Genomic DNA, 24,120 nt, shown 5'->3' with positions numbered 1-24,120 from the left:
AGACCTGACCACATCCAAACATGCACACACGGCCCAAGAGACCACCTCCTCCACTGAGGCACAACCTCTGCTTCATTAGATTCAGCATGAACATGGCATACAGTACAGAGGAAAAATGGGAAACAGTATTTTGATTGGTGAAATGGTCAGATGGAATTACAAAAAGCGTACTCCTAACAAAAAGCATTGCATTCTCTCTGAGACTTGCATGTAGATCAGTCTTTCAACAGCCCAGCTTGAACTGCTAAAGTACAGTTTATGAACCTAGTTTAATATAATTTGCCCGCCTTGAAACTGACATCATTCTTGAGCACACCTAAACAGAACTTAAGGACTGTGATTAGAAACAGTCTCAATCCACACAGCCATGAGACATAATGACACGACAATTCTTCTATAGAGACACACATTATGTTCTTATACACATATACTGTATGACACAATATTTTATTCACATGATCCAGAAGAGTCTGGACAAAACATAGACACAGCAAACCAAACATCACAATGAGAGGGAGCATTCCATTTTTATAAAATATAGAGCTTTAATTTATTAGTTAGCAACACAATGGAAAGGGAAGGAAAAGTAATTTACACAAGTCATTACAATAACGTCACCTCTGTGCATTTAGTTTTTTTTTTCAGGAAGGATTGATAACTGAATGCAAAAAATGACAAAATACAAAAAAACTCAAAAACTAAAGACACATCTTAAAAACACCAACAAATTGTACAACCTTTTTTCATTGAGCTGTGAAACCCTGTTGTAACCTGGTGAAGAGGAACAGGGGTTGTCTGGTTTATTCTGGGAATGAATACTGTCCCATAGTTAGGAGTGGAGGAGAGAGCAGCATCATCATCATCCTGTTAAGGAGTTGTGCTCATCCATTATGTTTCTCGGCTGTGTTTCAGACCTGGAGTTGACATTGACCATACAGTACACTTCAAGAACAGGAGAACTACACATAGCTTTTAAGTTTTAGAATTACAGAACAAATACATTTATCCATGCACACAATGAAAAGCCAGCTTCCCAAGATTTTGGTTAGTGTCACAACATTGTTACAATGCTCTGTTGTGTAAGGACAATTCTTTTTTCACGTTAATATCAAAGGATCAAAATGTGTGAATGCATATAAAAAAGAAATGGCTGCCTTTACTCAGAACAAACAATGCTGCCCGGTCAAATCATCATCTGGTCATCTCGATCTCAAACTGAACTACTCTTAAAGATGTGTTCTCTTCTGGCCAGTGTTTCCAATATCTTACCTTCCCAAGATCCAGTTCAGTTTTTGAAAGAGAAAATAATGCCCGTAAACATGTAAAACCATAACCCTTTTTGCACCTCACACTTAATCTCCTGAGATGCGAAGCTGAATATATTTAATTATGATGGTTAATTTATCATCATCCGCCATTCTTTTACTTAGGATTCCTTTTTCATTTTAATACCACACGTAACAACAGTGGCTACCGAAAGGGGATGTCAATTTTTGTTTTATGTGTTAGTTAAGCTCTGGAAATTAGGCCTTTGACAAAGTTCCACTGGCAGTGACAGAAAACAATGCTACTTTAGTTACTATCAAGGTCTTAAAAGAGCTGATAAACAAAGCAAGTGTATCAAACTACTGGTATTTGACATTTGGGTTCACATGGAGGAGGGGCATATAGTTAGAGTTTCCTGTGTTACAGTCCACATGCAGCCGTGGTGAGTTTGTCAATGTAAGTCCTGGAGAACCCAGAATGAGCCCTGACATTACATCACAGCAAACAAGAAACAAGAAATATACTAATCCCATCAGCCCCATTCCCCAGTCAATTCCGTCTTTACAATGACTTGTAGAGACTTGTATTTTGCATGCCAGTTAACACATTCCAAACATTTCATAATGATGGAAGGATGAGAATTATGCAATGACAGCAACAACAATAAAATTAATAACAATAATAACAATAATATTTGCCCCAAAGGTACCTATACACAAAGAGCATTTTCTATAAGTACAAAGAATCCACAGAATGATACTATATACAACCTACAATAAATACTGTGTATCATATATCTTGTTGGTAAAGGGAGGTGTGGGGTTTGTTTGGATGCCTCTTGCTTCTCTTCAGTTCATTTTTTCTCACGTGTTTTTGATTTTCTTTCATGATGTCACTCTCAAATTGAGTCTCTCCCCGTTTCATGGGGTGGGGTAGGTAGGGATTATAGGTAGTTCAAGGTCTACTCATGTCTCCACCTTCTCCCCCCTCCTCCTGCTCCTCTTCCTCGCCCCCCTCGCCATGGTGCCGACGGTTGCGTGGCTTTTTCTGCTCCTTCAGCTCCTTCAGGTCTTTGGCCTTGATGGCTCCCATCATGGGGTCTCCTTGCTGCCAGTAGTCCTGGCAGTACTGGTTGATGAGGCCCATCTCAGGCTGGCTCAGGATGGTCAGCAGGTCCTTGTACTGGCCAGAGCTGGGGGTCCAGGAGCTGGCCCCGAGGGGAGATGGGGCCAGGCCTCCACCTTCCACCAGCACGTTGTTGACGGCCCGACTGGACAGCACGACCAGCTGCAGCTTGACCAAGGTGTGCTTGAAGTTCTTCTCTGTGCCCGAGCACTGGTACACGCCTGAGTCGGAGGGCTGGAGGGAGCGCAGCAGCAGGCCCTGCTCTGTCCTCATCACACGCCCGTCAGAGCGCATCTGGGAGAAAGAGAGAGAGAGAACAAAAGAAGACATTACAATGACATTTGCATAATAACATGAGAAGGATCCATCGTTTGAGATTTCTGCCATTTCCTACTCTCTGTAACAGTATGGGCATCAGAGCCACCATAGCAACGTCCTGACTGCCTTTATAGTCCTACACTAACATGACTCATGCACATTCAGATGTCCTGCTGTTAGATGAGACAATCACTTCCACTGCAAAGAGTAATGTTTCCATTACTGTTCTCTGCTTGTCACTGCATCCCAGTCCAAGGCTCTGATTAGCTGTTGACAGCTTTTACACTCAGATTCAGATGTGCTAGGCAGCATGGCCAAGTCCACCATGCCTACGGGAACACGCACCATCCAATAGAATACCCAATAAAAGACAAGAGAAACTATAGTCTCACAATAAAACTTTAACTGTAGCCTAAGGCTGAAAAACTGTGACTGGGTTTCTCCACTGGGGTTTGGGACAGTGTAAGGATTACTACTAAATATATTCAGGTATACACACCAAACATTTGGGACCCCTTCACCTTAGTCTCGGAACAGATGTACAGTAATGTGGAGAACACAATATCCTGGGAGGAATCTGGAAATCTGATAAAGATCTCTCTCTCTCTCTACACCTTAAGAATCAATTCTCCACTGCATGTGATCTCTTGTTCACAGTTCATAGAATAAGCAGAGATTACGGAGCCAAGCTTTGGTAGCGTACATGTTAAAACTAGACATACAGTCTAGTAATTCTGGATCTGTGTCAGTTACGCTACAAGGCTGCTTACTTCTTTCCTGCGGTCACTGTTGTCCCTTTGCAGGTGCCATTTGATGAGCGCATGCGGGGAGCGGGCTTGGCACTCCAAGAAGGTGCTGCTGCCCTCCACCCCGTACTGTACCATCTCCAGAGTGTTCTTATTGGCTGAAGGAGACATAGGGAGAGACATCACCAAGGCAACCAAGCACTCACCACACGGTCCAAACACAGAAAGAGTAATGCTTCAATTCAAAGTTGTATTTTTAGCTAGTGGGAGGAGGTGTAATGTGACTAGTTGCACTAAAGTTTCCCTTAATTTTACTGCCAGTATGTAATCAGCACTATATGTTGAGTTATACTAGCTATGGTGTATTTGTATTAGGAATGTATAGTATTCACCACCACAATAAGTAAGTCTTACTGTTGGAGTTGAAGCCTCTGCACTGGCGGATGGGATTCCCGTACTTTACGTCTTGCCTCCGGCTTCTTCTAAAGGGGTCAGACCAGTATTCCCAAATAAGAAGAAAAAATATTATAAAGCAACTGCAAGCGCCATACAAAGCCATTCAACAATACATGAGGCCATTCAATAGCCAAATAAACCACACATCAATCAGTTAGAAATCGGTAAGTACCAATCAGCAAAATAGAAGCTTTTGTGTTATTTGAGAAGCCATGCAGCTATCTAACAGCCACGTTAGTTCCTTTCCTGGCACATGCTTGTGCTCACCTCTTCTGGGAGGCCGAGTAGCGGGAGCAGGACTTGCCGTCCCAGGCGCAGTAGGGGTCTCTGGCCAGGCAGCAGTCAGCACAGGCCTCGCCGTACACGTCACAGCGGTGCAGGGCCAGGTGAGTCACTCCCATCCCTGAAGAGACATACAGCTGTTGCTGGTGGGGGACAATATACATGTTAGAACAAACCACAGAAGAACACGTCTTTGTCCAACTATACTGTCAGTGTTTAATTAAATAGGAAAGACGACACTGGAATAAATATTTTAAAGTTGACCGAGATGCCAACAGAGCCAGAACAATGTAATGTGATGATCTAACAACAGAAAAGAGATGAGCACTGTGTTAGCGTAACAATAGTCTACTCAGGAGAATTGAGCACACATTGGGAGAGATGCAGAGTTTGTAACTGTTTCACTGCCATTGTTCAAGGTACTGACAATGTACCTTTCAATGTTATAAAAAGCTGTTTCGAATTCATCATCGTGGCACACTGTATAATGACAACCTTCTGTCAGAGTGATGTCATGTCACGTGATGTCATGTAGCCTAGGCCAAGTATTTTAATCACGGTAAAAGACAACATTTCACCGTGATGCCTTTTCCATACTTCTTGTTTCATTGTCTTTCCCAGACTAAATATAATTTCTAAAGGCAAATATTGGTTCCACAGCTGTACGCACATCTTACATGGTTTTACTAAATCATTTCCTTCAGTTGCTGTCTCTATTTCAGCACAGATATATAGGTACATTAGGTAATTTGCTACAGATATGCTTACTCTTTTTGATGAGATCTTCATTGTCGTAATAGGAGTAGGAACCTGCAATAAAGAAAACGTGATGAGTACAGTATGACACCAGGAGAGGGAGAGAGACATAAGGACAGGGAGAGTGAGAGAAAGAGAGAGGAAACAGCGCAAGACAGAGGGAAAGAAAATGAAATGTCACCTTGAACACCTCAACCTCCTCCAGGACCAGCTCTTCAGTCTGCAAATCATCTCTGGGAAGGACGATCACCTTCTGCACTGTCCCCCTGTCTGTGGACCAGAAAACACACCTCACAGTTACATACTGTACCTCCAACGATGAGACCTTTGGACTGCTAGTCAATCCACCAGCCCCTGTATTCCTACCAACATAAAGCCACTTAGTGTGACGGCTAATCAGCTGGTGAGGTCTACATTCAAACCTGGTGCTATGAGCTCACTTTTCAACATGACAATCTATTTTCACTTGCTTGAGCGTACACACTGTCACTACCTCAACAACACTATTTCTCAGCCCCTCTTTCTTAGCTGTGACCCATTCTCCCGAAGGCCGGAGGTATTTCTCCTGGTCACGCCTTGCCCAAAAGCATGTTTGATTTCTGAAAAGAGGCATTCCTGAGCGCAGGATACCTGAGATTTATTATGACTGTTTAAATGTGCCCCAACGTGGCGCTGAATGCCTGCTCCTGACAGCAGCTGAAAGGACAGACATTCCTCTGACTTCAGGCACCGTGGGGCGCTCTGCGGTCACCACAAGACCCCATTAGTCTCTGCTATACATGCTGCAGAACAACGTCTTACACAAAGGAGAGAATGGGCTTCATGTTAGGGCTGCATGCGCTGGGGGAGTGATGTCACTTGGGGCTTTTAGAAGGTTCAAAGGAATGAGACAAATAGAAAATGTGTCTTGCCCTGGTGGGTGAGATTAAGGTGATGGATTTCCTGACTGTAACACGGCTCCTAGCCCTCCTCTTCTCGTCATTCTCCCTGCCCTCAAGGTACAGAGCTCAAAGCTTTTAAACTAAGTGAAAGATGCAAAGACCAGTGGCCTTTGATTGGTTCAACTTTCATCTCTACAGAAAGGCTACAAATGCTTTTCTTCTGGCGATAAATGATTGAAAGAAAGACTTTGGGTGCGTTTGGTTGGACAGCAGTAGACAACAGGGGCACAACACTCCTTTGTATCTCCGTTGTACACCCAACTGAGCCTGACTAAAAGGCTTTGCAAGGAACATCATAAGACTGAAACAATGCAGAAGCTGTGGGTCTTCTATTAAGACCAAGAAATAGCTCTTTATCTGGACATTGATGGCACAGTCAATGTAAATTGACCAAGATATACTGAACTTACCAGTCCCCAGGAAAAGCACTTCATAATTGCCATCCGCAGCTGCCACCTGGTCCACAGTGATGGTGGTGAACTCATAGTCCACGTTGGTGCGGACCACTAGGGGGCGCTTGTGCACTGGGTACACAGCATTGTACATGGTGGGGTGGTTCCTCATGAAGTTGATGACCTCGTCTGGGTAGTCTTTAGTAGACTTCATGTTAGGGGTGAACGTGCCTCCAGGACACTAGTGGAAAATGATTGAGAATAATTAGCTCACTGACAAACAACCAATTGTGGGTCTACTCTATATTGTTGTGATACACGGTATGTATGTGGAGAGTTTTGTAAGTGCATTGTGGGACAAACAGCTGGTTTCTATCTGAGGAGTAAGTCACTAAAGTGTGTATTAAGGTTGGAGGGCTGTGGGTGTGTGTGAGGTCATCCGGGGGGTAGGCTCACCGTCCCAGGGCGAGGGTAGGGGATCTTTCCAGTGTAGGCCACCCACTGGTAGTTAGGGCCTTCCTTGTGGGCGAAGGGTCCGTTGAAGACCTGCCGGATGTCAGCCATGGAGTAGACACACACCGCAGAGCCCTTGAACACCGAGCTGTGCATTAGGAGAGACAGTTATGTTGTATGTGTCAAAAGGCAAATGATTCACAGTAATAGTCTTTGTTCCAGTGAAGGAACAAAAATAGAAAACTGGTTGGAGACTCACCCAGAGACAGAAAATACTCCATAGATGACAGGGTTCTTGGTGTCTTGTGTCGGTTGTATGTAAACATTTCCTGTAACACACACAAACAAAATCCAGTCAGTGCAAAGAGAGCAGGCTAAAGAAACAAGTTCTACAGCAGGCTCATGATGGCTAATATTGACAGAGCTCAAGTCAATCCTGCCAGACATATTCAGAGAGGCACCCCTCAGCTTTTAAAAGAAGTACTGACGCACTAAAACCATTTTCTTTCCTCTCATCCCTCGGTGAATATCAGCCTGTGCTTGTATAGACAGGATGAACAAGGCCATCACCATGACCTTCCTATAGTCATGTGTCCCTTTCGTATCTCAAACACCTGTGTCTGCATCTACAAAATTCCAGTCAGAGGTTGATGTGTCAAGTTCTGTGTTGCTTACAGTAGTGTGACCAGAGCTTCGCTATGCTATGGGAAAGTTCACCCGTCGGGCTCTTGGAAAGGATAAGTTTGTGCAGAGGACGAGAGGCTAAACAAAGTTCAATGGAGGAGACGAAGAGTCCTCCTGGTGACATCTAAGCATCCTGCCAGGGGAAACAGAAGGCTCTGCTTGTCTCTTTCTCAGTGTAACAGGAAACTGCATTCTACACAGGAAGGGCATTGTTGAATATTTCTTCATAGACAGTATAAAAAGCACAATAGTATAGCTTTGGTGACCAGACCTTTAGGCAATCCGTCACTTAAGTCTCTAATTAAATTCGATCCACAATCCACCCGTAGATATAAACTCAATACAATGTAGCGTCCTTCATAAGAACAGAAGGAGACACATGCACATATGTACGGCACAACTATGCTAAAATCCACATACAGTGGCTGTGTCACCTGAAAGCACACTCCAGGAGTGATCCTGTAGCCAGTGATTTAGTGTGGGACACGTTCCCCCGTCTGGTGGGTGTGGTTTAAGCAGTGGAGTTTGGGTGTGAGGGCACTATCTGAGGCACTATCCTCGTCCTGGTGGACCCTCAGGGAGGCCTGATTTACATGTGCTCATCCTCCTGGAGATGGAGCAGAGAGGCCCAGAGGAAGAAATATAGAGGAACTAATCCTACTAGGGGTGCTTAGTCACTGACCTACTCTGCTCTCCCCATGATTCTCTCAATGACCTCCATGCTACCCTTAGGAGTGCCATATCCAGCTCTCATAATAATGCAGGCACCTCCAGCAAACATTGAAGAATATATTCACAAAACAAGACCAGCTAAGTGTACTATACAGTATTTTTATTGAAGACACTTAAACAAAGATGTATTATGCAGTGAATATCATTATACCGAAGGAATGAGAGTGACTGCAGGGGTGAAGATTGTCTTTGCATTATGCCTGTTGAGTCAAGTCATAGGTGTGTATTCACACAGACCCTGGGTGACAATCTGTAGTTTGTGTCTGAAGTTTCAGGATAACGAGGGGGAGAGAAACCATATGGTTGTAATTCCATCTCACCCACACACACACACACACACACACACACATGCACACCTTAAGCCAGGGAAGCAAAGCGGTCATGGGTTATCACTGACAGCGGGAGTGAGAGAGAGAGTCAAAGGGGCTATCAGAGGTACCATGCAACAGATGTGCCGTACCATGACACACTGCTGTTGCACGTCAATATGACTGAACTATACACACTCCTACTCCTATCCCAGACAGAGGTAGACAGAAAAAGGAGAATCTGATATTCATAAAATAGGAAACAGCTACTTGAGCCGTAGTAAAAGATATTTTGACAGGGTAGAGAAGAGTTCGCTGCAGGGGGTCTCTGTGCTTGCATGTTAATAACAGCTGTAAAAGCACCAAGACTCAAAACTGCCCTTTCCATTTCCTACTTCAGTGAGGCAATAAAACACATTATAATAAAACCTAAAATATTTTAGTTTTTAAATTTTAGATTTTGCCCAATCTTGTGCTATGTTGTCTTTGAATGTGTCTCTGATTGTACAAAATGTAACATGTATGCTCCTTTTCTGTATTTTACAGAAAATATGAGTTTAGGCCTTTACATTCTAAAACAGGCAGAGTACAAGCAGGAGTCTGGAAAGGAGCCACAACATTGTCTGGTTCAATTGACTGTGTGTCATGTGGGTACAGGTTCTCAGGTACAGCCAACTTTCTTAGACTTTCCAACTGTAAAAACTCCCTCAGTCTCTGGTGATCCTAGCCACAGGCACTCACACTTAATACTGCCACAATAGAGCTCCAGCTGGCCTGGAAGGTTCATCAAAGTTCTCAATAATGACCCCGGGGTCCTTTTACTACCGCACTAATATAGAGAGGAAAAATGTCTGTTCTTTTTCTTTCTCCATCCAGGCGTGGCTGCACTTTCCCAACTAGTCTCTTCTTGCGGTAAAGCTTTTCCAAAATCTAAGGTCATCCAAACACTTAGGTGCTGTGTAAATGTACAGTGCCTCTTAACAGTACCAGGATGTATATTTTGGACCTCTTTGCTGATCATCGATTGTGATTTACATGTTGAATGCTTTTGACTTTTTAAAATCCTACAATTTTGTTAACAAAAATATAGTTTTATTTGTTGTTGACAAGTCTGTCTGTCTGTCTGTTCCTCTGTCTCAGTATAGACTCCATATTTGGCCTGTGTCTATGTGGTTCTATACATACTGTTACAGTGATTAGACCTGATTAGCCCATGCCTGTTCAAAGTTACTGTTTTAATAAAGCAATATCCTGAAACCTGCATGGCAAACAGAGCCAACTCTCCACACTCCTCTGAACCCACTGTGAACAGCACGCCTGTGTCAACACTGACCCAACTAATAAAGACAGAAACTCGTTTACAAACCCAGAGCAAGCACGCTCATGGTTTGGAACTCTTTAAATGTCCCATACTGTAGGTAATGTGCTTGACCTGTACATAGAGGGCACAGTCAGACAAAAAGATCTTGCAGTGTAGGTTTTTTTGTTGTTGCAAGGACACGATTATTGTACACACTAGCAGAATCAATCATCCTTAACCTATACTGTTCACTAAAGCATAATGAGAAGTGTGTGCTGTTAAAACTAAATACGTTTTTACAGCCTAACCTATAATGAGATGTAAGCTCGAACCTAGTTAGCCAAAGAAAAGGACAAAGGGACTTTACTGGGGAGGATAAGAGTTAAACAGAAAGCCTGATTGGTGAGGTGAAGTCTGAATAAAACGTCAGACAGACACTTCAGCCCTTAATCATTATCACACCAAGGCTGAGATAGACAGAGACAAAGGGCAGGAGAGAGAAAGAGAGAACAAAAGAAATGGAGAAAAGGAAAGAGAAAGCAAATGAGAGAGAGATTGGAACAACAAAGAGAAAGAGAGAGAGAGAGAAAGAGAGATAGAGAGAGAGAGAAAGAGAGATAGAGAGAGAAAGAGAGAGAGAGAGAGAGAGAGAGAGAGAGAGAGAGAGAGAGAGAGAGAGAGAGAGAGAGAGAGAGAGAGAGAGAGAGAGAGAGAGAGAGAGAGAGAGAGAGAGAGAGAGAGAGAGAGAGAGAGAGAGAAGACGCTTCCTCTTGAGATGGTAATGGACTTGACATTCCTGCTTGGTGACCTGATCCATCTGCCACGAGACTTGGCCCGTCCATCCAGTCTATCTGAGGGGGAGTGCTTCCCAGACACCTCGTCCTTCAGAGCCCAGAGAAAGGAGCCTTTTGTTTGAGCCATCTTGAGAGAAAATAACAACTACAGTACTGGAGTGTGTGCTATTCTCATTACAGCAGGCAGTATGGGCCACTGGAGAGTTGAGGAGGGGGAGTGAAATGGAGGAGGCTTCCATATGGGCAGAGGACTGGGCTGTGTGACATGCTGTCAGACTAGGTAGGGACAGGTGGTGGTCTGCTGCTCCCAAGCTGCCTATAGATCAGGACTGACTGTGGCGCATGCATGATTAGAGAGGACACGGCACCAGTGTAAACAGCAAAACCACAAGACCTGCTGCAGGCTTTCCGCTTTCTCACTCCTAATTGAAAACGGAGGGCTTGTGGATGACGGGTGAAACCACAGAGTGTTAGAGGGGGATTAAGGAGGACTTACGGAGCTCGTCGAAGTGCGTCTCCATCCCGTCCGCCCCCGGCACGGAGCAGATGAGCCGGGCCTTCAGGAAGGTGCTCCACTTGTTGACCAGACAGCAGTGACCACCATCGTCATTCTGAGGGGTGGGGGTGTGGGGGACAGAACACAGCCTCCGTCACACACACACTCACATCCTCCATCCACCAAAAACAAACACAGGTGGAGCCGCCCACACACACTGTACATATAAAAAAAAAGCAGGCGAGTTTGGAGAGCGTGGAGAGAGTGTGGAGGGCTGCCTGGTTGTGAGGGGATGAGATGGTAAACACTGTCTCCTCTTATTTAGAGTCTCTCCCATCTGTCATGGAGCTGGGCCAAATTCCAACCCAGTGAGGGAGAGCCAAGTCCAGTAGATGTGATTTAGCGGCTTCCTCCTTAAACACCACACATTCTCCTTAAAGCATGCCTCACTTTGATGGGGAAAACACATCGCTGGGTCATATAGTTTGAGAAATATTGCCGGTGAAAAACGTTTTTTTGACTAATGTATCATTTTAATGTCCTCAAAGTAGTTTTAGGCCGTTGTATGCTTTGCAATATTTTTGGTTGACATCCAATGAATCCTTATCTTGGATTTACTTCAGTTTTAGAGTGATTATCCAGGACTGTTGTACATGTCATGGTGATGCGGTGTGTTCAAGGCTAGAAAAGGGCTTTGTCATCCTCCAGATGTGTGTGAAAGTGAGAATGACAGTGGTGTCCCAGGAGGTCCATGAAGACAGAACCAAGAGCAGGATGAGTGTTTGTGTGCAGGGTCACTGCTTGACCCTCTCAAATAAACACAGCGGTGAACAGCTGAGGAAGCACAGACAAACACATGCTAGCACACACACACATACACACACACAGACACACACAGACAAACATATTCATGTATACACATACTCTCGCATCCACGGATTCACCCACACACAGGTTGACCATCTAAACATCAAGCTCTCTGAGAATGTAAGCCCAGCTCAGAAAGATGCTCCAAGTTTACACAAGAGCAACAAACCGTGTCCCTGTTTATGTGTGCTGCTCTGTCACATTTTCAATCTGGTGAGGGAGGGCAGGTAGAAGCTTTCATTACAGTAAGACAGTGAGGTTAAATCATCACACACTGTGGATACACTGCAAGTAGAGACCAGCTGCTTCACCCGGTCTAGTTTCAAGGAACTGTCCTTCAGGATGCTTTGAACTGAATAGCAGCAAGTTCCAGTCATCTGCATTTGAGGACAACCATCTTCAGGAGGTGAAAAGATCACAAGGTCATGGGTCGGAATAGCATCTCATGGACATAAAGGTTAAACACACATGCAGATTCCTGCACGTCCGTGCTAGGCAAACACCAGCTCCACAGCAAGAAAAAGGGTTCTGTTTTTCCTTCTCAAGGAAACTGTCACAAGCTCATGACACTTTACAACAGGATGTGCTCAGAGGTGAATCATGATTTTGTACTGACCAGACAGATGCGTCCGATGCGGGCCTGGGTCACAGGACTCTGGCCCATCTCAGAGGACTTCTCCCGGAAGAAGAAGTACAGTTTGTCGTCGTTCCTCTCAGCGCTGTCGGGGATGAGTTGCACGTGGATGAACGAAGGGTCTGAGTTGATGACAGAGGGACATGTTTAGGGATGGTTTATAGAGACAAACAAGTTTCAAACTCTGATGTCCCTGTTTTGAATGAAAGAAAAAGGCATATTTATTTATGTATCTGAAAATGATTATTCAAGACACCCGTTGACAATTTAATTTGACATGCATATATATCTCACATTCCATACAAGCGCTACACTTAATCACAGGGTGGATCATAGACAGACAACTGATCTTGTTCTCATCAGATGTCAGTCATTTGGGTGCCAACAAAAGGAATGTACCATTCAACCATCTGGAGTTGTACTGGTCTGTACGCATGGCCGTCTGTTTGCCCATGGTACGGAAGATGGCTGAGTCTGTTCCCATGAAGTCAATGTAGACCCCCGCGTAGAGTTCACCATCTGAAACACGAGCACACAAGGACAAAGCAACAGATCACCATGCTGAGCCAAATCACCACCAAAGATATTGGCGCCATCTAGAATTCCAGGCACATCTGGGATAAAGTACTATGAATCTTTGAACATAGATTTGTGTAGAATCCCTTTCTGAGCCGCTGGTACGACTCAGAAGCCAACTCCTCGGAGCGTCCCATCCCTGTGACCAGCAGCGGAGCATCACAGTACTCTTCTCTATCTCTGGGTTTCAGATGAATTAAGAACTCAGAACTAAGAAGACTCTCAATAAATATTCAAAAATATACATCTAAAATATTCTCAAATAGACCATAAGATTCAGAACAAGGACAATACTTGCCTCGTAGTATCGCGGACAGACACACACACCTTCGTTAAGCAGGGAGGCTGGGTGTGTGTCTTCCTGCTGTTATCAAGGCTAAATATGAGGGCAGGTGCACCCACATGCACTGTGCAGAGGGCTGAGCATTCTCTGTGGTGGGATTAAGGCAGGCAAGGGAAGACAAAACTTCCTACTATTACTTTTTAACAAAACTCCAAATGCCATATGCTGGTACACATACTGTACGATATGTGGTATACACAGGTCTAGGCTTGAAGGCGTGCTGTTTCTGACACAGAGAGGGGGTGCCATCTCCTGTATACTGTCTGATCAGAGGTGAAACTGGTCAAAGTGGTCGGCACTTCCTGCCAATGAGCGGCCACAGCTGAGCTTGTTGTGGGTGGGAGGCTCCCTCTCGTTGGGCCTGCTACTGGTCCCACCCTGGTCAGCTGGCACAGTGCTAATGTGGGAAGCAGTGATGGTGATTTACACCATCCCACCCCATAGAGACAGGATCGACTTACACTTGTGGCAACTGTGAGGTCTGGCCTGGCCAGCTGACCTTGAAGGGAGAGGAGGACACTGCTGGAAGACTTCTCATTAAAGGCTCTCAATCCTACTTCAAACCTTTCCAGAAAACAAAGCTTAACACGATATCCATTGCTGCCCAGGACAATCCATTATACGTTTTCTCATTTACAAATAAGACAGGAGTCATATATTTATTCATTTAAATCACGGAGGACTCATGGAAACTGAGTCAACACACCAGCCTGTGCCCACATCTCCAACTCTAACAAGGCTGAATTCCTCATTTTTTATGATTGGTCAGCGATGAGCGTTCCTCTGTGAATAGCTCGTGGGAAACAAGCACAAATGGAAAAGACACTTGATCTTCCTGGTAAGAACTAGGCAATAAACTAATCCTTAACAAAGTAAGCCAAAAAACAAAGTGACCATTAAAATATAGTTCAAAAGGTCAGAGATTGAAGCTGATCCACAGGGGACATGACCACAGGGTCCCTCACCATCCCTGAGAGCCATTCAGGGGACCAGAGTTTGGCCAGACGCAACCCCTCCATCCAACCTCCGCCTGGTCGTGTGACTGAACCTAGCAGATACTCACTGATCAGCGCCGACACGCTGTTGAGCTTAGGGTCGTAGGAGCACTTTCCCTTCCCAGAATCCACTCTGCCTGGCTCCAAATGGAATATGTATTCCTGAAATGGAAAAATCATAAGAGACGGCAATAAATTCAGTGCTCCTCGTCATGTCATCCTGATTCCCTGGTGTGGAGGGAAAATGAGGCAGTGCATATGCTTCCAGAGACTCCCCTTGGGCCCATAAGCCATTATAGAGGATGAATCATGACAATAATGAGAGCGCCTTCACACAGAAAAATACATGCTTCGATAGAGCCCTTCCTAATCCCCCCTACACTGCAGAACACTAGGGGGAGAAAGTGACAGAAGAAGTTCTCTCAGCATAACAAGCCTAATGCCAAGTATCTCTCAGCCACTGTGGGCCCATGGCTGTGCAGCTCTGCTGTTGACACCTGTAATCCTGCATAGTGAAAACAAGCCTGGGATGGAGGCTGGATGACTGATGCTCAGTGCTCCTGGCATCTCGATATGCAGTACTGAAAGGTGATTGGCAGGTATTTGGATACACGGGTGGGAACAGCCAATGACATGCTATGACATGCCCCGAGGCCCTGCCATAAACCAGAACAGGTCCAATCCCAAAGCCTCTCTCCAATCAGGGATGGGGGTGAGGCAAAGACACCCGTGTCCTTGTCCATCAACACCAGAGCAGAATGGAGGAAAGCGCTTGCCAAAGTATTCTCTACTGGCTCGTACGTGCACACTTGTGAGATCCCTTCACCATTGATTAAAATCACCTGCAAATGTGAAGGTGTTGGCAGTTTCTAGTGTGTGCTAGGTCACAAGCGGTTACGTGTGCCAGGGGTGCTATCCAAACATAACTTGGGAAAAAGACCCTTTGAAGGTTTTCACCTTACGAAAAAAAACACTGCTGCATGGAAAACATTTACACATCATGCTGGAAAAAGTCCCCACACCCATCTAAGGGTTAATGGTTTCGTCCTGTACTGTGAATGGTGGGAGAGCAAGCTCAAACATCTGAGTAATGCTCAGCTATGTGGGTCTATTATTTCCTTTTCTGCTCTGGCAGTTAGACACAGACGGCTGATGTTTGCCCTGAACCAACAGGCCTTGTGTGTGGGTCACACTGGCACCCCCAGGGAGAGGCTGCCAGACCACATTCCTACATGGAGGGGTCGGGGGGCGGAAAAGTGACCGAAAAATGGAGCACTGTTTCCTAGACATGTTCAAAGGTGATAGGACACTGTCATGAGAGACGACCAAAGTACAGGAGCTGTAACAGACCTTTTACAATGAGGGTCAATAGGGTTAATACTGTTAACCTTTGTTGCAGTAAGTATTCTTCCCTTATTTAACATCTTAATTTGTATCATTAACAAGGACACAAGTGAAAGAGAATACACAAATCTAAAACCCCAATATGAAACACTTCACACAAGTTAAAAACAGTCAAATAGTCAATACAGCTAAAGAAAACACAGACAGAGAGAACATTTGCTGGGAAATGACACAGAAAATGACACAAAAAAATGGAACACAAACTAATGATGACAAAACCTACGAGAAAAATTCAATTTCGGTGGAACTTTGAGCAACACACACAAAACATTGATGGAGATAGACCAGAGAGCAAAAAATCCAAACTTTAAGGACATGGCGACAATAACCGTCCCAACGAGAGCTCTCTGGTTATGATGACAGACGTGCTAAGACACCAAGGATGAGCACAGACGCGGGTTAGAGACATGCACAGCCCTGGACAGTGGGACACAGAGAGACGGACACATGCTGCATGGTAGTGGCTCCTAGGGGTCAGCATCCTGACTCCCCAGGGCTTAAGAGGGGCAGGCAGGCAGACAGACAAACAGGTCCACCCAGCCTGAGGAAGGGCGCCTGACCCAAAGCCACGTCCCACCTTCAGTCCCAATGTCTCGGACACAGCGTGGGCTTCTGCCGCGCGGCTAGCCCTCCCTCCGCTCTGGGGCATCTGCAGGTGCAGGGCAGCCTAGAACAGGAGACAGTGACATATTCTGGATGTTATGCACCCGATGCAAGTCTGATGACGGTTGGTCTACGCCTTTGCAGAACAGGTGGCCAGGTAGATAGACTGTGGGGCTGCAAATAACTCCAAGCCAAGTGAGTTAGTGAGTTGGTCTAGGGCTGATTTGACAATAATACTGCTTCAAAGAACACTGTATTTTGGGGGTATGGAAGACAGTTGTAGAAAGGCTACCCCGTGTAGGGTCTGTCTGTGTAACACTATTGAACCAGATGTTGGAAAAGCAGCAATATTAGTTCTCTATCCTGTGGTTGAGTCAATAAAGTCTCTCACAGTATGCTATACGTATTCACTTGTGAGCAGCTGCCAAAAACTATCATTTGGCTTTTAGAGACCAAGGCTGCAATAAGTCATTGAATATGTGTTCACATAAATAAATAAATAAATCAATCACTTAAAGAACTGCCAAATTGAGAGAAATCCTGCATGCCATAAAGAGAAGGTTTGGGTGTTTTCAGTGTCCCCAAACTTTGTGTGTGTGTGTATCGCTGTGTTTACATCCACATGGAATGAAGTGCCCTTTTCTGGTTTCCTGTAAAGAAAATCAACATGTACAGTGTTGAGGCGTGTGGTTTCACATCTCTGTGGTACTTCATTCCAGCCAGTCCATCCCAGAGGACAGACGATGTGTGTTTGTGTGTGTGTGTTGGGGAAGGTGGGGGGGGGGGGGGGGGTCTCAGGATAGCTTTCAGAGTTGTCATATGGGGGGAGGCATGTCATTAATGCAGTACAATAACCACACTCCACTGACACCCTTTAATGGGAGCCCTTATGGCCAATTAACAAACTTCTCACATAGGAGAGGCATAGTGTACTTCTACAGCCACATAGGGAGCCTGAAGTTATGAGTGGATAGCTGGATGGATAGATCAGTTAATAGATACTGTAGATGGATGGATGGATGGATGGATGGCAGTAACTGCTACATGGAGTCATGTGAACTAACAAGGGTTTATGAGGAGGTTTTGTACAGGGACGAGCCAATAGGGGAACGTACTTTTTGCCATCCCATTTCAGAAATCCCAAGGTGACCATTGGAGAACAAGTGTTGTATTTAAATGTGAGGTGCTGGTGGTGTTGGCGGAGGGTCCTAAAAAAGGGAAGTGTGGTGAGTTGGTGATCCTTGGCTCAGCTGAGGAAACTCAAGAGCTCCAATTAAATGGTGAAACTAAACAGACTGGACTGTAACAGCCCCAGTAAGTGTGCACTGGGGACAACAGCTGTAGTGCTTGGTTCCACTAGCTGGGCTGGAGGCTGAAGATACAATGTAAGAAGAGGGAGGTTGAATGCAGGTGGGAACAATGTGAAACGAAAGGTAGAGAGAAAGAGTGAAAGCATTAAATGAACTGGTTAAGAAGCAGTATGGTGGTATGGTCAAAATTGTCAACCTCCCTCACCACACACCATACCCTCCTTCACACACAAACCCACAGACAGTGTAGGAAGGTATGGCACCAACCTGAGGTTTGCGTCCACGGTTGACATAGGTGCAGATCGGATTGTAGGCCCCAGTTCCACACACGTACAGGTGGGTCCTGTTCCAAGGCTCAATCAGACGGATGAAGTTCCCACACTCCCCCTGGACAGACAGAAAGTAAATACAGCATCATATTCAGGAGCTATTACTTTGAAAACATCAGCAGAAAGAACCAAGAAACTAGAACGGGACTTTTATGCTGCATTAGGGTCTTTATTGACCAGTGAATATGATGAAATTGATGGCAATTCTGCAAGATCCACATTCCATATCTTTAATATTGTTAGAAATACGACTATGTCCAACAGTGCTCCTGTTATTCCCCATCCTATGCTGGCAAAGAGGGGAGGGTGAGTCTGCCTGGCCTGCTGGGCTGACTGAGCTGGGCATCCTCTCTGGCCAGACAGAGGGAAACCAGCCTTTAACTGGGCCAAATGTATGACCCACACGTGGGTGCCTCTCATAGGTGCCTTGAGTCCACATTCATTAAAACTCTCGTCTTAAACTTTGAAATATAGGATCTCGACAAGTGCATTTTAGAACAAATGCATTGCTTGTTTGTAAAGTCACATTTCTGCTGGGGTGAAGGGTAAAATTAAACACCTGACCTGAAACAGAAATCCTGATGTGTTTGTGTGTAGGGAGACAACAGTCACACTTACATTGGTGTCCTTGCCACTCAGGATACACTCTGTCTTCCTCTGTTGGGACACTGGCCAGTGGAGCTGAGAGGGAAAAAGAGACATCATTTTATAGCACTAGCCCCACCCATCCCACAAGTGGTTCTACATCACTGGTGTTTATGGATTTCTGGGCTAAACCTGCCTTTGGGATATCCAACCAGGGTTCTATTAGCCCCACAGGATTTGTCATATCCAGCATTTGTTTTCACGGTCGTTTAATTGCCCCTCTCTCCATGAATGCATAGATCCAATTCAAGCTGAAGGTTGGCTAATGGGCATGACCAAGAGAGGCCAACAGGATGGGGCTTGTGACCCCGGGGGCCTGTTCTAGAAGCAGAGGGGCAGTAAAGGCTCCAGGTCTCAACCCTGGATTGGACTGCAGATCACCAGAGAGGACAGGGGAGGTGAGAGGAGGTGAGGGGCTCACTATGAGAGGCTCCTTGTTGATGTCGTGCAGGTCCAGAGACAGGATGTAGTCCTTGCTGCCCACGTACATGCGGTCGTGGTCCTCGTCCATACGCAGGATCCGGTAGTCCGATGTGTTGAGGAGGTAGGAGAAGTGATGGGCGGTGCCGGTGGACCTCAGCTCTGCAGAAAACAGAAGAGCCATGCATCCGTCAGGGACAGCTGCCGCAGACCTTCACGGTGCCTCACACACACACACACACGTTCCCCACGCATTCCACACACCCCTCTTTCATACCCCTGCAGAGATATCTGATGGTTTTTCACCAACACTGCTGAAACCTTATACAGCAGATCCACCACAAGTGCTACTAAGAATCTCACTGTGATGATGTCTTCACTACTGCCTATGAGAGGGCCCCTTTGAGAAAGTCTCTCGTCGTCTGTCCTCCATATCTCTGTCAAACAGCACCAGGGACAGCCACAAGGACATTCTCTAGACCATCCGAAGCTCTTGACACTGTGTGTCTTTGTGTGCATTAAGACAGAGTTGACAGATGTTCCTCCTGCCACGAGTAACATGATCCATGCTACTTCTCTGTGAAGGTAGAGTGTTTGTTTGATAGGTTTTTCCTAGGTTCAGTGAACATGTACAAAATCAGCCATGTTGCCTGAGAGGCCAGCATGTGTAAACTGCGAGGGCCCTCCACCATAGACAAACAACCCCCCCAGAACCTCCAGTACAAGGTAGGGCTTTAGGGCTCGTCACACACATGCAGTGGGACAAACAATGAGGTTTCATTCTGTACAAGTGCCTGTATACGTTGACTTTTATTTGACCTAACCACAGAATTATTTTAACACCTCAGATTATTAGTCCATCCCATCTTTTATGTTACTTCTGACTGTTTGGTTGCGTCAGAAGCAGATAAGTCACATGGGGGAGCTCCAGATGAATACACACGGGGGGATTGGAGCTTCAAAGTCAAACCCAACACAGCAACGTTTAAAATAGAGTACTTTCAACACTGCAGAACATGGTTAACAGTTTATTAATATCCATGTTTACACACAACCTGTTTCCAAACCGGTACCGCGACTGAGTAATCAGACTTGCCTTGGTGAACCCACAGCGGGCGTTTCCCAGTTTACGTTCAGACTTCTCTGCTTAAACATAGAAAAAGTGTGTCCATCTGTAACTGTCAGAACTGGTCTGAATAGCTATCCAGCCCCATCAACATGACCCCATCAAGCCTTAAAATAAACTGCATTGGCACACCATTCTGTAAGTACTCGGCATGGAATCTGATATCCCTTGTCTTCCATACTGGCTCTAAATATAACGCTGCGTTACGTCAATAACCAATGATTAATAGCATTACATATCCTATATTTGTGCAGTTTGATTCAATAAGTGTGTCTGCCGGGGTGTGTTTATAGGTCATCTAGATGACTGACAGCTGCTGGGTCCTGGTGCCTAAGAGCTGCGACATGTGGTCAAGTCCTGTGATTATTTGTGTTTGAGACTTGGGTTGAATGATGAGTCCCCATCCTCTCTGTCCCAGGCGTGTGCATATCACTGAAGTAGTGGGCTACTGGTTGGAAGGGCAAGATAGAGAACATGTGCATGTACACACGCACACACACACACTCACGCACACTCACACACACATTCCAGGGGCCAGTTCAAGCCCTTTCTGAAGCAGCTTGTCAGCAACTCCTCAGCCTGTTTGTTTTCAGAGAGTAGCTGGATGTGACCATCTGTTAGCTAAAGAGGGAATGAGAACACTGCATTGTAACAATAGACCCTATAGAGCTCTCCTTATCCAGCTGTGGTAATATGTGTTGGTGGTTCTCTCTTCCAAAACATATGTAATCCATAATCCAGACGCATAATGGGCAGATCATGTATTTACCAAAAAACATGACCAATAAAGCATTTCAAATCTCATTAATATGCATTGTATTTTCTTTCACCAAATCCCAGATTACAAATTGAAGAATTAAAAACAGCAATAATCAAAAGAAAGGTTATAGTGTGTTCTTCAGTTTACTGTATGTAGAAAATGTTTGCTGGTATAAGCACAGAACAGAGAGGCTGAACTGTCCCTGAAGGCTAAACTCCAAAAACACTTCCACACAAAAAGGCTAAAAGACCATATTTACTACCTATATGGCAGCATCGTCCTGAGGATTTAACCTTCAGTTCATTGTACATAATGCCACAAGGGCTTGTTTTAACAAAGCAATATAACTTCCTGGTGTCTTGTTGGTGGTAAATACACATGAAAAAAGGAAATCTGGAACTGAAACCATGCAGACGTGCCAGACATTGCACACTGCCCCCTTGCCTGTCCACTCTCTTTTTTTCTCTCCCTCTCTCTCTCTCTGTCTCTCTCCTCCTCTTTTCTCTACCCTTTCTCTTCCTTTCAACCTCCTTTCCCTCTCTCTCTTTATTCCCTCTCTCTTCCTTTCTCTGTCTCTCTTCTCCTCTTCTCTCTACTCTTCCTCTCTCCCCCTCTCAACCTCCTCTTCATCTCTCTCTCTCTCAACCTCTTCTTTCCCTCTCTCTCTCTCTCTCTCTCTCTCTCTCTCTCTCTCTCTCTCTCTCTCTCTCCTCTCTCCTCGCTCTCTCTCTCTCTCTCTCTCTCTCTCTCTCTCTCTCTCTCTCTCTCTCTCTCTCTCTCTCTTCTCTCTCTCCGGCTAAGCTGTCTCTCCTCACACCAAGGTATGTGGGAGTGTGCTTGTGTGAGATGTTGATCCAAGGCTCCTGATGGCAGCAGGCCGGGCTGTGTTGGCCTGCTCCAAAGGTCAGGCCACCTGTGGAAATAAGCCCAGAAGGCCTGCAGAGGGCTGGCTCAAAGACCCAGACACAACCCGCTAGGAAAGGAACACAAACGACAGAGGCGAGGAAGACTTGCTGTGTGTGTGATCAAGATGGATGGCGTATTAGACTGGGACTGCTCCAGGCTACTATTCAACGAATGAAAAAGAGAAGGCTTTTGGTGACCTAGCTAGTTTCAAGGCCTCTTTGCTACCATCTTATTCAAGGAGGTCCTGTTGGAGGCTGTCTGAAGCACAGGTGCTTGGTGTTTTGGCTGATGGTGGAGGGAGGCAGGCAGCGTGAACGAGAACTCAGGGGCTCCACAGTGCAGAAAGGGGCCCCCAGGCTGAACTCCTCAGAGTGCTGTTTGCCAGCTGCATTAGGGCATGACGGCATTTCCAGTACAGAGACCTAGCTTAGAGGTTTGGGGATCCAAAGCTGCGTACTGGCATGGCTATTAGAGCCAGATAAACTCTTAAAGTAGTCCATTACTGCGTGTTGGGTTTAAGCTCACTCTGGGGGGTCTGTAGGAACACAGAGGGGGTTTTGTGTGGGGAGGGGACTCATTCTCCTACTGGAATGGGAATGGCTCTATTAGTGGTGAAAGTGAGACTGCATCGCTGGTGAAGGAACCTGATACAGGCTCACTATTTCTCTTGCTACTTGTAAGTCCCTCTTACTCAACCATGTCGACAGAGACAAATGCAAAGACAGACAGACGGAGGGAGAGACTGACAGGTGACAGATACTGGATAGACTATTGCCTTACAGCAAGAGAGACAAACAGACAGACCCAGAAAGACACACACACTCAAACACACACTCCACACACACACTAGTAGTAATGTGTAGTGGAGCACAGAGAGGAAGGTGATCCCACAGTAGCTTAAACTCGAGGGTGAGTGGTGTTCCTGTCCACTCTCTCCAGTCTGCTAGGCACGGACAGTCCTCTCCTCTCTGCTGGTTGACACAGGCCAGTGGCAGTTCCCACAACTAAACACCCTATCCGGCCATCACACAGGCTTGTGCTGGTGGGTCAGACTGAGAGCCGTATGACATGAGCCTCAGACCCACCAGATCCTAATGGTATCACCTGGGCCTCAAACCAGACAGAGGCTCACCGTCAGCCAAGATTTATAGAGTGATACTTCATCATTTCCTCTAGTTCAGTGTCAGTTCCAGGGCCTGCTGGTTGACAGTTAGCAGCACAGGATCTGAGCCCACAGAGCAATGTTTCAACTGGAAACTGGAGGCAGCCAGAAACCCAAGTCGGATCTCCAAAGCTCCACAGGCAAACAGGCCCAGTCCCACTCCTCCTCCCGGGAGAATAGTTGGCTGCTGACGAGGATATCTCAGGGCTGCAGACACATGTTACAACATATCTCCACCCAACATCAATGCAATATTAGGGCCAGTTCAGTGACATGCACTATATTCTAGATATTTCCTAAGGCTGTGGAACCACTGTGGCTCCACACAGATCCTCTCAAGAGGGTGAGCAATTCTCAACTCATAGAAAACACCAAATGCATTATCGCAAGCTGGTTATTAAAATACATTTGGTGCACATGAAACACATGAAAACAAATACAAATTAGTGATTGTCCTCTAAGATGTGTTTCATACAATAATATCAATACATTCATGAAGGTGATATGAAGGTTTAGTAAGGCTTTATGAACACTTATAAAGACCCCTTTCAGGTTAAGTGTCACCTGAACCTAATTGCACAGTCATACCGTAAGAAATACAGTCTGGAATGTATGCATCATATCAAACTTTTATTGAATCCTGTTCAGGTCCTTTCTCTCATTAAGGACAGATTATTACATTCACCAGCGTCAGAGCACAGAGCTAACCTTAAGAATACACACACCACTTTCCTGGCAAATCTACAAGTGGCATACTGTAAGGCAGATGATGGAATCATGGAAAACTTTGGACTTGTATGTTTAAACATAACACACAGAACTGCTGGCACCCTACAGAGCAGATTGCATTAGCTACATGAGCCTGATGTGGGTGTTCCACCATGCTACATATTTCTCTGGTTTCAAATTAAGCTTCTAAAGTGTGAGTCCTGCCAAAAACAGACTGAAGCAAGTTTCTGCTTGAAACCTGCCTGTGTCCCCACCGAGGACA

The 24,120-nt window shown here is 45.5% G+C and overlaps 1 protein-coding gene across 1 annotated transcript in view; it reads right to left on the bottom strand.

Moving 5' to 3' along the window:
- Nucleotides 1–428: 428 nt before the first annotated feature.
- LOC146272988 (semaphorin-3F-like) overlaps nucleotides 429–24,120 on the bottom strand; it is a 49,389-nt gene continuing 25,697 nt past the window's right edge. The window contains exons 3-19 of the mRNA XM_084704832.1: nucleotides 19,177–19,337; nucleotides 18,729–18,791; nucleotides 18,049–18,168; nucleotides 16,446–16,535; nucleotides 14,533–14,626; nucleotides 12,950–13,069; nucleotides 12,533–12,672; nucleotides 11,050–11,164; nucleotides 6,995–7,064; nucleotides 6,739–6,883; nucleotides 6,301–6,523; nucleotides 5,131–5,219; nucleotides 4,962–5,003; nucleotides 4,179–4,336; nucleotides 3,870–3,937; nucleotides 3,480–3,613; nucleotides 429–2,685 (exon numbers count right to left, since the gene is read on the bottom strand). Coding sequence (XP_084560958.1) covers nucleotides 2,221–2,685; nucleotides 3,480–3,613; nucleotides 3,870–3,937; nucleotides 4,179–4,336; nucleotides 4,962–5,003; nucleotides 5,131–5,219; nucleotides 6,301–6,523; nucleotides 6,739–6,883; nucleotides 6,995–7,064; nucleotides 11,050–11,164; nucleotides 12,533–12,672; nucleotides 12,950–13,069; nucleotides 14,533–14,626; nucleotides 16,446–16,535; nucleotides 18,049–18,168; nucleotides 18,729–18,791; nucleotides 19,177–19,337 — 2,297 coding nt within the window. The 3' untranslated portion in view covers nucleotides 429–2,220. The remainder of the gene's footprint in view (nucleotides 2,686–3,479; nucleotides 3,614–3,869; nucleotides 3,938–4,178; nucleotides 4,337–4,961; nucleotides 5,004–5,130; nucleotides 5,220–6,300; nucleotides 6,524–6,738; nucleotides 6,884–6,994; nucleotides 7,065–11,049; nucleotides 11,165–12,532; nucleotides 12,673–12,949; nucleotides 13,070–14,532; nucleotides 14,627–16,445; nucleotides 16,536–18,048; nucleotides 18,169–18,728; nucleotides 18,792–19,176; nucleotides 19,338–24,120) is intronic.

This window comes from Hypomesus nipponensis, chromosome 9, assembly GCF_054491055.1.
Source record: "Hypomesus nipponensis isolate SF chromosome 9, ASM5449105v1, whole genome shotgun sequence".
Lineage (NCBI taxonomy): Eukaryota > Metazoa > Chordata > Actinopteri > Osmeriformes > Osmeridae > Hypomesus > Hypomesus nipponensis.
This window is presented reverse-complemented; position numbering and strand designations above follow the sequence as displayed.